This window comes from Notechis scutatus, chromosome 2 (assembly GCF_049901735.1).
Source record: "Notechis scutatus isolate UNSWTSFEM ecotype Mainland chromosome 2, rNotScu1.2, whole genome shotgun sequence".
NCBI lineage: Eukaryota > Metazoa > Chordata > Lepidosauria > Squamata > Elapidae > Notechis > Notechis scutatus.
The window spans coordinates 31426200-31445124 of record NC_142010.1 but is presented as its reverse complement, the minus strand read 5'-3'; the positions used below and the strand labels follow the sequence as shown (position 1 = coordinate 31445124).

The 18925-nt window shown below is 38.3% G+C and overlaps 1 protein-coding gene across 3 annotated transcripts in view; it reads right to left on the bottom strand.

Moving 5' to 3' along the window:
* PTPRG (protein tyrosine phosphatase receptor type G) overlaps window positions 1-18925 on the bottom strand; it is a 704217-nt gene that overhangs the window by 99534 nt on the left and 585758 nt on the right. For all 3 annotated transcript variants that reach the window (XM_026679640.2, XM_026679650.2, XM_087954524.1), the window contains exon 9: window positions 3598-3782. In XM_026679640.2, the coding sequence (XP_026535425.2) occupies window positions 3598-3782 (185 nt within the window). The remainder of the gene's footprint in view (window positions 1-3597; window positions 3783-18925) is intronic.

The following is an 18925-nucleotide window of genomic DNA, read 5'->3' as shown; positions in this document are numbered from 1 at the left end:
GTGGTACCTCGGTACTTGTCATTAATTGGTTCTGGGAGGCACATTGAGTAGTAAAAACGTTGAGTACCAAACAAACCACATGACTTAACATGTGACCCTTTGTTTTGGCCAGAAAGGTTAGTGGAGTCACAAGGCAGCCGACACCACCAAGATCTAGCTTGCATGTCGAATACCAAACAAACAATGAGTACTGAGACAAAATGTTCACATCAAAATGCATCGGGTATCAAATCTGATGCATTTTAAAGCAGATGAGTACCAAGCTATGACTGTATGTCCCTACATTAGGAATTGGAATACTGACTAAATCATTACTGGAAGATATTACAGATGTGCAGTATTTAGTTCCTAGCAGAATCTGAAGCTGGCAAAAATACCATGGATTTGGCATGGCCAGCTTCAATGATCCTATAGGCACTTTCTTGAAGGATTCATACTTTCTCTTGGATGCGCATAGCTGCATGTTCTTAGGAAAATCTGCATTTGAAACCAAGAAGCATTGCAGAGATGGTGACAGGGCGCATCCATCCTGTCACACTTTTCTTAATGCTTGATGAGCTCAAGCTGCTATTTTCCTAAGTCCTTGCAGATACTGGGTGGGGAAAAAAAACCATATGGCTCCAGCAGGAAAGAAGCCCACTCAAGATCCAAAACACTATGCCTGCTTTAGATCTGAATACTGGATACCTGTAGGAGACATTGATAGTGGCATCAAAGTCCGAATTTCTTTTCCCCACCAGAAGTTGCTGAATCACAATTTTTAGCAGCCTTAGCCAACATTCTCTATGGTGAGTGATGGAGTTCTAATTTAATAGCATCTGAAAGGCCCATGGTCTATTTCCTTATAGAGTGCTTCAGGCGCCAAATATGCTTATAGATGTTTGAAGAAATACAACTGATACTGCTATTTGGAAAAAAAAAATGGCTATATGGAAGATTGATCTGGATTTTTATTTCTTTGCCATGAGGACTGATTAGTTTTATAATAATTTATATTATAAATTATTAAATTGTTATTAATTTATATTTGCCTTCATTCATGATTAGATTTATATTCCACTTTTCATTCAGGAGTGCAAGAAGGCATACGTGATGCCATCTCCTCTACTACAACCGCAACAACAGCATTGTGAGGTAGAATAACAGGACCAAAGTCAACAGTCGATTTCCATGGTTGAGGGACGAGACTCTTTGTCTCCTTGCTTCTAGTCTAACATTTTGACTGCCACCCAATGCTGGCTCTATGTACCTTTTCATGATAATTTGCCTCTGATTCCAAAGTTAGTACAAGAAAAATCTGAAAAGGTGCAGAATTTCAAACTGATGTCAATTTTATTAGATTCTTCTCTGGGCTGTTATAGTTTATTTCAGCCAAGAGATAATTCTACCTAGTCCCTTAGGCTTCCATAACAAGTCATCAAGACACCAAAATGTTGACACATGCATCATGATTTCATTTCACAAATGATGTAGTTATGTACTCGGATTTTGACATCTGTCACTGACCTATTTAGCTGTCTCATGTGTGTAATGATGTCACAATGATGACATGATGCACAGGCAACATATCATTCCTTTCTTTCCTATTAAAGCTTGTAGTTTATTTTACAGGCTTTCTTTGAACCTTCCAATAACTGAAGGCCGAGCTGGATAAAGGAAATGTGAAAGGAAAATCTTCCTTTCAGCTGTTATTTGCAAAAGAATTTAGGGTCCTTTTACAAGATCCTCAAATTCATATGCAAAAAAATAAAATGAAATAAATAATTGCTGGTCAAAAGAAACAATTATTTAGTTTTTGTGGGAAGAAAAAGTTCTAATGCATACACCACAAAAGAACTCTCCTTTGGATTTTTATACTTCTCTGACTGGTGTAATTCAGCAATAATGCCTCAGCATGGATTTAAGGAGTGTGTTTTAGATAATGTACTTAATTGTACATTACCATGAGAAACACAGCACATGTGTTTGAAAATATGTGTGTTTAAATGCAAAATCTATGAGAGTTAAAAGAACCTGAAATTAATGCAGAAGTGGGATGAAATAGATTTGCAAGTGGATAAGCTAGAATGAACACAGGCTAGGTCAGTTTGGGAGACAGGCCTTGCCACTCTCTTGTGGCCTGATTGCCCACAGAGAGTGAGAATGTTTGCACCCTATTGTTTTATTTTCTCTCCACAATAGTGCAAGAATAAACTTTAGGGAATAACATACTGAAGACACAGTAAGGAAATATGCATGGCGCAACAGCTGAAACAGCCAGTTAAAATTAAAAATGTCCATTTGGATTGGCCACTGAAGTTGGCTGGAAGACCTGGCTTCTGAATGCCAGTTAGTCTAGCATTCCTAACAGCTAAGCAATCAATCCTGAAGGAACCCAAGGAATTGATCATGGGCCACAGATACACCTTGGAAAATGTTCCTGCGTTTGTGACTAAATAATTCTCATGATTAATGTTCTCTGTCTTTATTACTCATTAAAAGGATAAAGGAGCTTTTCTCTTAAGGGGTGGGTGGGGATAAGATGAGAAGTTTAAAATGATAAAGTCCTAACCTTTACAACTCCTTCAGCAAGATTGCTTTATGATTTGATGAAGCACTAGATTCCCTCATATGACCCAGATAACAACTTCTAGGGGGTGGGGGCGGGGAATTGAAAGCAGAAATGAAAAAAAAATAAGTATAAAAGAGCCTTAATCTAAGAAAGAATAAGAAACATATTATTCTAAAACTGATTGAATGGCACCCAAGGAGGATGTATTTGCAAAGGGGAAAAGATAACTACCATTAGGAATTTAACTCACTGTGGTTGTATTTTTATGTGCACATACAATGACTGATTACATTATTCCAGATACTTTCTTTGATTAACAATAAACGGAGCCCTCACACGTGTCATTCTCCTTCTTTATGTGTGGAATTTTAAGGACATTGGTAATTGTCACTTGTCCCTGGGTGGATATTCCAACCTATATGTGGATTTCCATGAGTGGTGCTGATGTTTCTTGTTAAATCTTTAGTGGCTTCTTCATTACACAATCACTATGCTCAGAAAGCAAAGAATAGGCTTCCTGTGAAGCCAATTCCTTCCAGGTCCTAGCCACAGATGATTCTGAAAACTTAACCCTGTAAACATGAACAGTCCCGGGGTACTGCCAATACTTTGTAAGGCCATTAGTTTCCCTTTAAGGAAATCTTAGATGGGCATTCCAGATAAAGTATAGGAAGAAGACATTGACTTTAGTACAACCATCCAAACTGGATTCCTAAGGGGCAACTTCTTTGAACTTTCCTGATATACAGTACTCTGTATTCTAAACCAGGGGTTTCCAACCTTGGCAACTTTATGACTTGTGGACTTCAACTTCTGGGAGTTGAAGTCCACAAGTCATAAAGTTGCCAAGGTTGGAGACCCCTGCTCTAAACCATTTATAGAAAGAATGACATTAAGGTGGTTTCTTATAATGAAATGGGTTAACAGAACTCAGTGCAAATTTGAAAACTAGCTCAAGTCCCTAGACATTTTATAACCATAATTTCAATGGAGGACAAGAAAGTTATGTTAACAATAAGGGCAATGTCAGATGGCTGTAGCTTTACCAGGTCCTTGTCACTGTCCTTAGTGAATGTCTTCTCTTTTTCATCTTCATTTTTACTCCAACTGTAGGAAATCATATAGTTCATAATGGGTGGATGATAGATAATCTCTGGTTGATTCCAGGTCACCAGCAAGGCTGTTCTGTTAACGAGTTTCACTTTCATATTGACAGGAGGGGTACTGCAGACTAGACAAAAGGAGAAAGAGCAAAACATCATATATGCTGTCAGGATATGAGATGAGGTAACAGTTGCCAGAGAATTGTATAAAAAAATAAATTTGCAGTCAGACCTTGATCTTGAATTGTATCCAGCCAATTATGTACATACGTACAATTATTGTGACATAATGATAATATAAACAAGAAACATCGAAATCTAGAATTTCAGTCATGCAGTTTCTGAGATGCTTGTATCTCTATTGCCTCAAGAGGAATTTGAAGAGAGTTGCTTAAAGTAAGCTCTTCTGACCATGCTTTTATTTTTGAAGTTTTCATTTTATATCACAGCAAGAGAAAATATAATTAATGCCGATCCAGGCATAAATAAAATAATCAGAATCATTAAGATGACATAATAGCAATAGCACTTAGACTTATATACCGCTTTACAGTGTTTTACAGCCCTCCTCTCTAAGCGGTTTTACGGAGTCAGCATATTGTCCCCAACAATTTGGGGTCCTCATTTTACCCACCTCGGAAGGATGGAAGGCCAAGTCAACCTTGAGCCTGGTGAGATTTGAACTGCCAAATTGCAGGCAGCCGGCAGTCAGCAGAAGTAGCCTGCAGTACTGCACTCTAACAACTGCACCACTGTGGCTAATTGCCTTACATTCTTTTAATAAAATGCATTTACAACAACATTATCAACCCTGCAATGTCTGTTAACGAAAGTACTATGAATATTGCTGCCTGAGTATATTTTGAGAATGAAACACTCCTTTTGACCTCTTAAATTTGGATATCAATTTATTTGTCGGGCAAGGAATCTAGATGCACATTTCCCTTTCTCAGGTTTAACAACAAATTGCCTAACAATTGAATCTGAAAGGCACATATTCGACATTAAATTCGACATTATATTTGTCTGTGAAACATGGCTCAATGCATCTCTCCCTGACTCCATTACCACAGTAAGAGACTATCATGTTTACCGATCAGATCGTGAAATTCGTAGAGGAGGTGGTGTTGCTATCTTCTATAAAAAGTCCTTACATCTAAAAATATCCAAGTTACCCAGGAGCTTGATCTTCCTGAGACCATCATCTGTGAACTATCCTTAAATATCACAACCGATTCTTACTATGTTACAGAGCACCTGATTATGACATCGAACATGTAAACAAGCTAAATACATTACTAACATGGGCTGCATCCTGCCCACACGCTTTTATCTTTCTTGGTGATTTCAATCTACCTCATACTGACTGGACCCTAAATGAATGTACAACTGAAATCATACACGCAACCTTCTACAATGCTATTACAAATCTGGGACTGGAACAACTAGTAACCAACAACACTAGACTAAACAACTGCCTCGATCTCATCTTCTGCAATAGTTTGAATTTAATTTACGGAATACAAACTAAAGAACCCTTTTCCAGCAGTGACCACAATATGATTGACTTTTTGTCTCAACATACGCCCACACAAAAATCACCACAATGATGTAATCCCCAATTGTAACTTCAAAAAGGCAACTATGATCTTATAGACTTGATCTCTCATCCCTTGATTGGCAATCTCTATTCACTGGATGCAATACTGTTGAAGACCATTACAACATATTTTTACTTGAAGTCAAAAGAGTCATCAAACTATATGTACCAACAACAACTCCCAAAACAAAACAAAAAGCAGATTACCCATAACAATAAGGAAACTTCAATCCAAAAAGAGATCACTCTGGCGGAAAAACAAATCTGGTCAGTTGCTACAATTTCAAAAGCCGATACAAAAATTTATGCCACCAGATAAAGACCGAATACACCAATTATCACATTAAACAAGAGGAAAACCTTCTAAGCACCAATTCCACCCGTGCTTTTACAATTTTGTAAACAACAAACTAAAAGATTCAAGGTCCATCCCACCCTGATAGGACCTAATGGTAAAGACTGCAACAACGACACCATTAAAGCCAACCTGCACCACTGTGGCTAATTGCCTTACATTCTTTTAATAAAATGCATTTACAACAACATTATCAACCCTGCAATGTCTGTTAACGAAAGTACTATGAATATTGCTGCCTGAGTATATTTTGAGAATGAAACACTCCTTTTGACCTCTTAAATTTGGATATCAATTTATTTGTCGGGCAAGGAATCTAGATGCACATTTCCTTTCTCAGGTTTAACAACAAATTGCCTAACAATTGAATCTGAAAGGCACATATTCGACATTAAATTCGACATTATATTTGTCTGTGAAACATGGCTCAATGCATCTCTCCCTGACTCCATTACCACAGTAAGAGACTATCATGTTTACCGATCAGATCGTGAAATTCAGTAGAGGAGGTGGTGTTGCTATCTTCTATAAAAAGTCCTTACATCTAAAAATATCCAAGTTACCCAGGAGCTTGATCTTCCTGAGACCATCATCTGTGAACTATCCTTAAATATCACAACCGATTCTTACTATGTTACAGAGCACCTGATTATGACATCGAACATGTAAACAAGCTAAATACATTACTAACATGGGCTGCATCCTGCCCACACGCTTTTATCTTTCTTGGTGATTTCAATCTACCTCATACTGACTGGACCCTAAATGAATGTACAACTGAAATCATACACGCAACCTTCTACAATGCTATTACAAATCTGGGACTGGAACAACTAGTAACCAACAACACTAGACTAAACAACTGCCTCGATCTCATCTTCTGCAATAGTTTGAATTTAATTTACGGAATACAAACTAAAGAACCCTTTTCCAGCAGTGACCACAATATGATTGACTTTTGTCTCAACATACGCCCACACAAAAATCACCACAATGATGTAATCCCCAATTGTAACTTCAAAAAGGCAACTATGATCTTATAGACTTGATCTCTCATCCCTTGATTGGCAATCTCTATTCACTGGATGCAATACTGTTGAAGACCATTACAACATATTTTTACTTGAAGTCAAAAGAGTCATCAAACTATATGTACCAACAACAACTCCCAAAACAAAACAAAAAGCAGATTACCCATAACAATAAGGAAACTTCAATCCAAAAAGAGATCACTCTGGCGGAAAAACAAATCTGGTCACGTTGCCAATTTCAAAAGCCGATACAAAAATTTATGCCACCAGATAAAGACCGAATACACCAATTATCACATTAAACAAGAGGAAAACCTTCTAAGCACCAATTCCACCCGTGCTTTTTACAATTTTGTAAACAACAAACTAAAAGATTCAAGGTCCATCCCACCCTGATAGGACCTAATGGTAAAGACTGCAACAACGACACCATTAAAGCCAACCTCTTTAACACATTCTTCGGCTCAGTATTTGTAAACAGCAATGGATCATGCCCAGTATTTCCTAGCCGCACTCACAGATAACCACAATGATCTAATACGACGATTTTACAGAAGACAATGTTGAAAAAGCACTACGCAATCTAAAACCATCTCTATCTATTGGACCGGATGGAATATGTGCCTACTTCTTAAAAAAGCTATCCACTGCCATAGCCAAACCTCTAAGCATAATCTTTGAAAAATCTTTCAGGACCAGCTCCTTGCCTAACCTATAGTCACAAGCCATAGTCATCCCCATCTTCAAAAAGGGAGACCCAAGCCTAGTTGAAAATTACAGACCAATCTCCTTATGCTGCGTCACCTGTAAAGTCATGGAATCAATTATTAACCAATCCATCATCCTCCACTTAGAGACAAACAACCTACTCTCTAATAAACAATTTGGTTTCAGAAAAACTATCCTGTAATCTGCAACTCTTACACTGCAAAAACATATGGACGACACAACTCGACCAGGCAAAGCAATAGACGCAATCACATAGACTTCTGTAAAGCCTTTGATTCAGTGGTACACGACAAACTACTCCTAAAAATAAAATCCTATGGTATCTCTGGACAACTGCATAACTGGATAGAAGCATTCCTGGCAAACAGACAACAAATGGTCAAAATTGGGAGCGTCCTATCAAATTCTGTACCTGTCAATAGTGGTGTCCCCAAGGCAGTGTTCTAGGACCAACTCTCTTCATACTCTACATAAATGACCTCTGTGATCATATTAAGAGCAATTGCGTTCTTTTCGCTGATGATGTAAAGCTGTTCAATACCACAGACAATACTGCTACCCTACAAAAAGATCTTGACTATGTATCAGAATGGTCAAACAAATGGCAACTTCAAATCTCAACAAATAAATGCTCTGTCTTACATATTGGCAAAAAAATCAGAAAATAAAATACAAGCTGAATAATCAAGATCTTGTTGATGACCCAAGCTCTGTAAAGGACCTTGGAATACTCACCTCTAATGATCTAAGTGCTAGAGCCCACTGCAACTACATAGCCAAAAAGGCATTAAGAGTTGTTAACCTAATCCTACGTAGCTTTTTCTCTGGTAATATCACACTACTAACTAGAGCATACAAAACATTTGCTAGACCAATACTCGAATACAGTTCATCAGTCTGGAACCCACATTACGTATCTGATATTAGCACAATTGAGAAAGTCCAGAAATATTTCACAAGAAGAGTTCTCCACTCCTCTACTCGTTGTAGAATACCTTATGCCACCAGACTTGAAATTCTAGAACTAGAAAACCTTGAATTACGCCGCCTTCGGTCTGATTTAAGCATGGTATATAAAATCATACATTGCAATGTCCTACCTGTCAATGAATACTTCAGCTTCAACCATAACAACACAAGAGCAAACAATAGATACAAACTCAAAGTTAACCACACCAAACTTGATTGCAGCAAATACGTCTTCAGCAATAGAGTGGTCAATGTCTGGAATACTCTACCCGACTCTGTAGTTTCTTCCCCAAACCCCAAAAACTTTAACCTTAGACTGTCTACTATTGACCTCACCCCTTTCCTAAGAGGTCTGTAGGGGGCGTGCATAAGCGCACCAACGTGCCTACCGTCCCTGTCCTATTGTTTCTCTTATTCTTCTTTTATTTTTCTTATATGTACCCATTTCATGTATTCACAACTATGTATACACTTATACTTATTATCTTGTAAACAATTGGCAAATCAAATAAATAAATAAAATAAAATAAATATTGCTCTATCTATCTATATCTATCTATCTATCTATCTATCTATCTATCTATCTATCTATCTATCTATCATCTATCTCTCTCTCTCTCTCTCTCTCTCTCTCTCTCTCTCTCTCCCTCCCTCCCTCCCTCCCTCCCTCCCTCTATCTTCCATTCATTCAATTTCTAATCCACCATGTGAGTTGCTGCAAAAGTAATACTATGACTCAAAACTGGGACTAATTTCCAGAATTTCTTTGCACTTATTGCTATGATATTCTGCTAGCTGTAGCATAATAGGTGTGAAGCACCTTACGGAAGTCTATATTTTATAATGATTATAAATTTGTGAGTATAGATCATCATATGGGATTTTCAGCTGTGGAAGAAATCACTGTAACCACAGCAAGTTATTTTTAATATTAAGGAATGGCCAGAATAGAGATCATAACTCAGCAATGATAAATATATACGAGTTCTAAGAGGAAATCAGGTGAAAGGATATGCCATTTTTGTAAAACTAATTGCTGAATCTCTGAATCACACAGGCACAATCTTTCCCTACACTCAGGAATAAATATATCTTAATGTTGAACGCTAGATGGCACTAATAGGCTACTGATAAAAATCACCCCACCCCCCCCAGTTATAAATAATTATTTTAAGATAGGAATCCATGATTCAGGCTTTGAAATGCTCTTGAAAAATTCTAAATCCATGGTCCATGAGAATATCAGATCATGGGGTGTAGTTAAGAGTCCCCCTGACCATATCCCAAAGGTCAATAGGGTATTGGGCCACCCAATCTTGGCAGCTTTAAAGCTTGTTGGACTTCAAGCAGAGCTAGCTGTGGAATTCAAGCAGAGCTAGCTGTGGAAGTCTTAAAGTTGCCAAGGTTAGACACCCTTGGCGTACACTGTCATTTTACCATTCAAAGTCCTTCTCCAGCATTGGTACAATGGTTGGCCTTTGGATTCTTAACATTCATATCCTTTGATTGGCCATAAGGATTTATAACATCCATACTGCAAGCTACATCATGGGCTAGTGTAGAGGAAGGAGTGGCTATATTAGCAATTGTAATTCACCTTTGAGGCTCAATAAATATTTTCTTTGAAAAGCTTATGACCCATAGGAAAAACAGTTAGGGATTTGGATTTATTTTGCTGGAGTTATCAAAAAATTAAGAGGAACGTTGCTCTGCACTCTCCTATCTCTCTTTTCTTTGCATGTCTTTCTCTACACCTTCTATATTCTATATTATTCTATGTAATATATCTGAAGAGATGGATGTCCATGAAAAATGACTGAGAACCATAACTTCCTTACATTAATTTAAGAATAAAGAAACCATTAGAGAGTATTTCACACGATTGCTTATTGTACCCTATGACTATTATTAAGTGTTGTACCTTATGATTCTTGACTCTTGACGAATGTATCTTTTCTTTTATGTACACTGAGATCATTTACACCAAGACAAATTCCTTTTGTGTCCAAATCACACTTGGCCAATAAAGAATTCTATTCTATTCTATTCTATTCTATTCTATTCTATTCTATTCTATTCTATTCTATTCTATTCTATTCTATTCTATTCTATATTAATTTAAGAAGAAAAAAATGGAAAGCTTTATTGAAAGAACTGAACAAAGCATGCAGAGGTTACGTGCTGACAGTGTACAAGGGAGAGGCCGTGAACCCACAATAATGGTGAGAAACATGTGACTTTACGGCATCCGTCCAGTTTGTAAACTCATCTCTGCACATTATATCTGCAAATCACACTCAATAGCTGTTAATCTACATAGTGGAATTAGGAAGTTTTGTTGTCCTTTTTTCTCATGTAAAAAATGAGGAGGCTGGTGAAAGAATCTGAAAAATGAAGTCAAGAGGGTGAATTTCTTCACAGTATCTTCACGTGGTCCCTCAATTTTTGAAACTTCTCTGGAATAAAGTATCAGAATGGGCCAATCAAATGTAGGAAGAGCCAGCATGCCTTTTTTTAGTAATAGCTAGAAAGCTGTAAAAGTTATTGAAGGCTTCCTGCAGGAAATGAGAAGCCTGCCCAAATGAGGAGAATAAAACGGAACAGAAGTCCTGGCAAAAATATTGTGCAGATGGTAAAAAGATACATAGAAAAAGAACCCAAGTCAAAAAGCCATTAAGAAAAACAATCAGAAGCTTTTAAACATATGTGCAAAACAATAAACAGCCCTGCCCCCCAAAAAAAAAAACCATAGAGGGTGATTGGGCCACCAGACAATGAAGAATTAAAGGGATATTGAAAGAAGACAAGAAATCCATGAGAGGATTTTGGATTTGCAACTGCCTTTACTATAGATAGAAGATAGGAACAGATAGCCAACCCTGTCTTGAAATTGGAACAGAGTAATAGAAACTTTCCTTTCACTAAGTGGTAAACCGGTTTAAAAAGCTCAAAGAATCAAAAGAGAGGGGCAATTTTCTCAGAGAAAGGAAGGAAGCAAGAAGTGGAGTTTCTCAAAAGATCTGTGTCCATAAATGATCATGATATGGAGACTAACACTGAGCTGGCCAACTCTGCGGATGACATCATAGTATTCAGGATGGTGAAAAACGAAACCTGAGAAGTTCCAGACGGATCTCTTGAATTAGATGAACATCCATCTCAATGGCATATGCAGTTCAATTTAAATGAAGTGTACAGTGATTTCATTGGGGTGTGGGGGGGGAATCTTAACTTCACATATATACAGTACATGGGGACTGGGTTATCTATAATCTTTCTGGGGGAAAAATATTGGTGAAACAGTAGATAGCTTATTGAAATTGTACAATCTGTGTGTGACGGCTGTGAAGGCAAGGAAAGGGAACTGACATCGATGGAATGCCTTTATATAAATCGATAGTAAATCTGTACCTGAGATATTCAAAAAAAAAAAAAGAAAACAGAACAGTGACAAAGAGGGTACCAAAAGAAAAAGAGGGCTGAAAGTCCAGTGGTGGGATTCAAATTTTTTTTACCACCGGTTCTGTGGATGAGGCAGAGGAAGAATACTGTAATATCTCCAGTCAGAGGTGGTATTTGCTGGTTCTCCAAACTACTCAAAATTTCCGCTACCGGTTCTCCAGAACTGGTCAGAACCTGCTGAATATCACCTCTGGCTGAAACATCTTCTTTACGAAAAGAAAATTCTTTTGCACAGAGAAAAGACAACAGAAGGAAGATATGATCAAGGTGTATGAATCATGTACAATATGGAGTAAATGGTCAGAGACAAGTTCCTCCCCTCAAAATACAATTGGACTCGCGTACTGGAAGGAGATTTAGAAGAGATAAAAGAAAGGACTTCTTCCTACAGCATATAATTAACTATTGGAATTCATTAGCACATGATGGGATAATGACTATTATTCTGGATGGCTTTAAAAGCAGGTTGGATAAATAGCCATGGCAATAGCACTTAGACTTATATACCGCTTCACAGAGCTTTACAGCCCTCCTCTCTAAGCGGTTTTACAGAGTCAACACATTGTCCCCAACAATTTTGGATCCTCATTTTACCCACATCGGAAGGATGGAAGGCTAACTCAACCTTGAGCCTGGGTGAGATTCAAACTGCCAAATTGCAGGCAGTCAGCAGAAGTAGCCAGCTATAGTGCATTCTAATCACTGCGCCACCGCGGCTCTTTTTCACAAAGGTCTTTTGACAGCCATTTTGACATTGGGTCTTCTTTGAGGGAAGGCTATCTCCAAATATCAAATGCATGGCAGCAATAGTAGGACAGGAGGACCTCTTCCAATTTTTGGTTGGAAACATCCACAAGCATCTAGTTATCCACTGTGAGAAACAAAATGCTCAGTTTGGTTTGCCCAGACCAAACAGGGCTTTCCTATTTTCTTCTCTCTCTCTCTCTCCCCCTCTCCCTCCCTCCCTCTCTCTCTCCCACCCGCTCGCTCCTTTTCTCTCTCTCCACCTCCCTTAATCCAGATTCAGTGTTAAAGTTAACTAACCAGAATCTAGACATGTTTTGAGACTTGCACTTAACCAAAATCCATTTGAGACTTCAGCTCAGCAATCTCAATTAAACTGAGATTTTAAATACAAACTGGAAAGCAACTTCAATCTTATCTGTATTTAATCCCTTATTCCCCACTCACCAATTGGCTAAAATTATGCTACACTTCACTTGTTCTGAATGCTATGCATTTTAGTGACAGGCAGGCAAGTAACACAAGCATTTAAAAATGCTTAGGAATAACAGATATTTTCATATTAAATAATTACAATAATTATTCACAATACCATGTCCACCAAAAGTTATGACTATATTATTCTTTTTCTAATTTAATTTTCAAAATGAAAACAATTGGTAAACAGTATTTTTCCCCCCAATGTTCAGAACGCATGGAATTGGAGATTGGTGCTCAGGGATTGCTTGTAGCAGAGGCCATTACGTTTATAAGCCTCCATTTTGCTTTTTTTTTTTTTTTTAGAACTGTGAATAGAATAGAACAATAGAGTTGGAAGGGACCTTGGAGGTCTTCTAGTCCAACCCCCTGCTTAGGCAGGAAACCCTATAGCATTTCAGACAAATGGTTATCCACTCTCTTCTTAAAAACTTCCAGTGTTGGAACATTTACAACTTCTGGAGGCAAGTTGTTCCACTGATTAATTGTTTTAACTGTCAGGAAATGAGCAATTCCGTCAGCTATAAGTATCATTTTCTAGGATATCATATCAGCTGCAAAGGGTAGCCAATACATATATGGCAGATATATTTTCAGATGCAAAGAATTGTTGATAGCACAAACTTTGATGGGATAGCTAATAACTTATACATCAGAAATACCCCAATTTTAATGGGTTAGCCTCTCAGAGCACAGCTATAATCCTTGTGGTATACTAGGATGAATCTACTTTAATCAACAACATTAATGAATGAATGAAAATGCATAGAGAATAATACAAAGTTCTTAATTTAGAAAATAAAAGTCAAATGCAGTGTGTGTGTGTGTGTGTGTGTGTGTACTGGGATACTTTTTGACTGCAAAAGTTTGTGTGATGTAACATTTTCATGTCATCCTTGACCACTGATGGTTTCATGACACATCTATGTAGCTTTCTTGGCAGCAATACACAAATGGTGTGCAACTGTCTTCTTCTGGAATATTATTTTTACCCTAATCTGGCCTACACCCTGATATTTCCTTGATGCCAAGAACCCTCACTAAACTGGGCTAAGGCCTCTCAGACACTTGACAGAGCACAGCTATAATCCTTGTGGTATACTAGGATGAATTCACTTTAATCAACATGAAGTGGAGACAGTTTTCACATCTGCAGCAATTTAATTACAGAGCTTCTTTCTCTTGCCTTTCCTATTGCCTTAAAGCATATTTAACCTTGTGTTTCTCAGCCTTGAGCTGAGCAACCTTGGGTTGTTCATAATCAACATGCCTTCCCTGAGAAATTCTACCATGCCTACAATATCTCCCTTTTCTACCTGTGCATATTTGGAAGGATCAAAAACCATCCTGGATTCCGAAACCAGATTCAGAATAGGAGAAGTAAGTCCTTCTTCTGTTTCCATAGTAATTATAGGTCATCCTTGACTTATAAGTGGTTTCTTAATGACCATTAGAAGTTACAATGGACTTCCCAAAAGCTACTTACAGCAGTTACTTTGGCTGCTTGGCCAACCAGCTCACTTTTATGACTTTTTTTTTTTTTTTGCAGTATCCTGTGGTTATATGACTATGATTTGTGAGGTTTTTGGTTTTTTTGCTGGTTTCTGGTATAAAAAAATGCCATTGGGGAAAATTGAATTGTTTCACAACTGCCACAAATAACATCAAAAAATTGAGTCTGGTCACATGATGTCCTCACGTTATGACCGCCATGACTTATAACTGTAATTCCAGGCTCCATTACAATAATAAATCGAGGACTGCACTCTGATATGGATAAAAATCTGGCCAAATATCATGCCGAAAGTTAAAACAGGTTATGGCAAGCGAGCATTTTTCTTCCCACTTTCCCCACCCAACGATGAATAACGGGCAGAGACGGGTGACCTCCGATAGCCGAAATAAGGTTTTGCAGAAATGCGTTGTGAACCTATCTGACTGATATTGAGTAAGCTTGTGAAAAGACTGTAATTACCCTTGGTTCCTGTGATTTGTTCTAACTTCTACAGTATAGTGAAGTATTTCTAGAAAATGGGTCCAGGTTTTTCAAATGGCCGAAGGAAAACTTCCTTCTTAAAACTATGAGAACTTTGTTCAGCTATTGAGAAGAAAAAAATACACAAGGGAGGAAGTTGCCTGGAAACTCAGAGCAGATTGCTGACGCACAACTCCCAAGGCACATTCAGCCTGACTAACACGGAGGTGAGAAGATGGATGAGGGGCTAAGAAGCGAATATCTGTTTGAGTTAATGCAAGGCTCATTTGGAGTCTCACTGAAAGAGATCTCCTTCTGGACAAGCTGAGCCAATGATGAGAGAGAGAGAGAGTCAGTGACACAAAATTTGTCAGTGACAAATCAGAAATGAATTTATAGTAAACACTGGCAAATCCCAAGGAAGCATATACCTTTGATAGTGTAGGAGCTCCCAAGATAAAACAGACTTTATTTTTCCCAGAACTATTTGAACTCCTTCAGAGGAAATATAATACAGTATCTGAAATAATATCCTAGACAGGCACATTAAAGTCACATTTCTCCAGTATAACATAGAGAAGCTGCTTTTGAGGAGTTGTGAACATGATCAATATGTAAGGCAGGATACCCAGAATGCATAAACAAATCCTCCAAACAGACTAGTTAGGACTTGTCCAGAAAATAATGAAAAATATTACTGATAAATCTCTCAAGATTGATGGACTATTTGCAAATCTGAAGGCCAATGTTATATATTCACACTTCCTTTAGTGACAGGCAATTTCTGTGGGATGTCTACAGTATGCTTCTCTTTCATACAAATGACTCTGTAAGCTCTCTTGAAGTCCAACTTGTAGGCTGTCTTGAAGATACAACCTTCTCATATTTGCAGTATGAGATTCTTTAACAATCAGACAATTCAAGATCTTGTAATCAAGGACTGTACTCGGGGAACAACTATTTTTGAGAAAAAAAGGTCACCCCATTGGCAGTGGATGGGGAAGAGTGCAGGTGTATTTTTATGATTCTTATCAATAAATTACTTTAAACAGAGCTGCTTGAAATAATTTATTGATAAGAATCATAATTATGATTGGAGTATGGGTGCCATGTGGAAATTTATGTTCTTGAAATAAGATTAGACAATCACAGAATCAATGGAATGCAGGATCTGAGTTTCTTCTTCCCCTAAGAAATTTACCATATTTGGAAGTCAAGGATAATTAGTTCTATTTTTTTTTTCTGAATTGATTGGATCCCCCCCCCCCTTGCAGGATATGAGTCTTGCATCCAGGGGGCACTAAAGGATGTCTTTGTGTTTCCAATAAACATGTGGATTATGTGTGTGAAGCCAGGGTATTCTACCGTAGGAATACTAAAACATGTGAGGGAAAGGTGAAGAAGAGCTTAAAGAGTTGGTGATGATTCCTGGTGGTGAGTTGTAGTGATTTACTACTCTCCACAATAGGACCCCGAACATGACAGTTGGCCACAAATCATCTCAACCCTATCAAGAGAGTTGACAGGCTGTGTAAGAAAAGTACATTTGTGTACCCAGATGATTTAATGAAGTTGCCAGCAATGCCAAAATCTATTAGAGCCTGTCTTCTAGTGCAAAATGAGATTTGCAAGGTAACAAAGAATGGCTAAATGTCCCTATGCAGTTCTGCAGGTCTGGATTCCGCTGAACCTCTGGCTATGGCAGCTTTGAAATCTCTGGAGATGGAACCATCCCAATTCCTGACAAGCCTGATTGGGAGCCTTCAGAGCACCTGTTGGCCAAATGCCCTTCTTGCCATAATTACAGGGCTCTATACTGATGCAGTGGCACCCTCGTGTGTTAATGGCTAGATTCTCCACAGTACAGACAGAAGTGGATAGTAAGCAGGCTTCTGTTGAATCCCAGTTGCTGCATGGGTTTAACTTCAGAGTATAGGTGGAGTGGGAAAGAGAAGGGAATGAAAGGAAATAACACCACCCTCACTTGACATACAGACTTCCCCAACATCCATGTCCAAGCAGATCAGTTTTTTTCTGAACCGAACAATTAAGCCACTTCGTTTCAGTTCATAACTTGAACCGTTAGCTGAAATAATACAGCATCTCCTGTCCTGAACATTTCAATCCGTTGAGGAGGCCAAGTCTCAAAGTTGGCTATTATCTCCCAGGCAGAATCCTCAACGTTAGCTCTCAAGTATGCTGTGCTGTTATCTAAATCAGGAGAAGAGAGGATGCATGGTCCGCAGCAGTGGTGGTATGCTACCGGTTTGGCCCGGTTCAACCAAACCAGTAGTTAAAAAAGCCCCCAAGGGTCACCTGAGAGGAGGAAGAAGAGAAAAGCGCAGGATCGGCCCTCCCACCTGCCCCTGCACTTTTCTCTTCCTTATCCTTTCAGCTGATTGGTGTTGCAGGCCTCAGCTGGTGTGTGGAAAGCATCACATTTATTAAGTGAACTAATCATTCACTATGTGCTGCAGCTTGACTGAAAACCACAAGTAAATACTGGTTCTGGACAAAAACTGCCTTACAACGCACTCATGTGGCTTTTTTAATATGCTGCCAATGGCCATAAATATGGCCTGGGTGCTGAGTGTCCAAAATGCGATCGCATAACTGTACCTCCCTGACCATCATAACATGGGTTGTATGTACCCCCCCCCCCGGGGGGGAGGTCCATTGTAAATTTGAACTGTCGCTAAATGACTAGTCATAAACCAAGGACTACTTGTAATCCCCAGATGATGAATGTTTAAAATTTACAATTTACTAGCAATTTACTAGAGCCTCGGTGACACAGTGGTTAGAGTGCAGTACTGCAGGCTACTTCTGCTGCAGCCAGCTGCCTGTAATTCAGCAGATCGACTCTCACCAGGCTCAAGGTTGACTCGGCCTTTCATCCTTCCGAGGTGGGTAAAATGAGGACCTAGATTGTTGGGGGCAATAGGCTGACTCTGTAAACCATTTAGAATAGGCTGTAAAACATTATAAAGTGGTATATAAGTCTAAGTGCTATTGCTAACTCTTATCTGGGTCTGGGGATTACTCATGCCACTTCATGTTCTGTATTTTCTGCTTGAGCAGAGACGATGCCTATTAGATCCCAGAGCAAATGCATTCATTCTGATTATGATTCAGTAACACCTTTACCCTTAATTGACTGAATGGGAGAAAACACAGGATGTAGAAGTGGTTTGGATGGGATGTGCTATCCATTTTCTAGTTTAATCATGATATGCGAATGGACCTTATTAACTGTATGCGAATGCAATACACAACTGAATCATATTTGTAGTTTAGGACATAACAGCAACAGGGATGAAACAAGTGAGAAGATGCCATATTAAATATATTAATAACCTAATCCTTGACTCTAGTCATGTTCTACTTGGAAGAACCTTATGTGATATTCTCCATCAGTGGTTTTCTATCTCATATAAGGATGCCTCACATTGCTATCACACATTGTATAGGGGATACTATATTTAATTCAGGCTGCAATCACACATACTATATAAGATATTCTACAGTTAATTCATAGTGCTAGACACTACAATTTAAAAGAGAAACAAAAAGAAAGCAGATAGAAAATATATTTGAAAAGTCTTTTGGGTTTCCCGTTTTTCCCTCCCTGATATATATTTTATTATTAATAGAACTAAGGGAATGTAACCTTAAAGGCTGAATAATTTTCAAGTCAAATGTAGAGGTTCTGAAGTGTGATAAGCATCTGTTTGACAATACAATATATATAGAAACTGTCAGTGGAGGAAAATGCTGATGTTTTGAGAATATCCATTAAAGAGATAGCATTCACTGGGATGTAATTAGCTAGATATCGGCCTCAGGTGTTTGTGAAAGAATGACTATAAGACACACACACACAAACACACACACACAACTTCATAAACGCATGGCACAACATAGGAGAA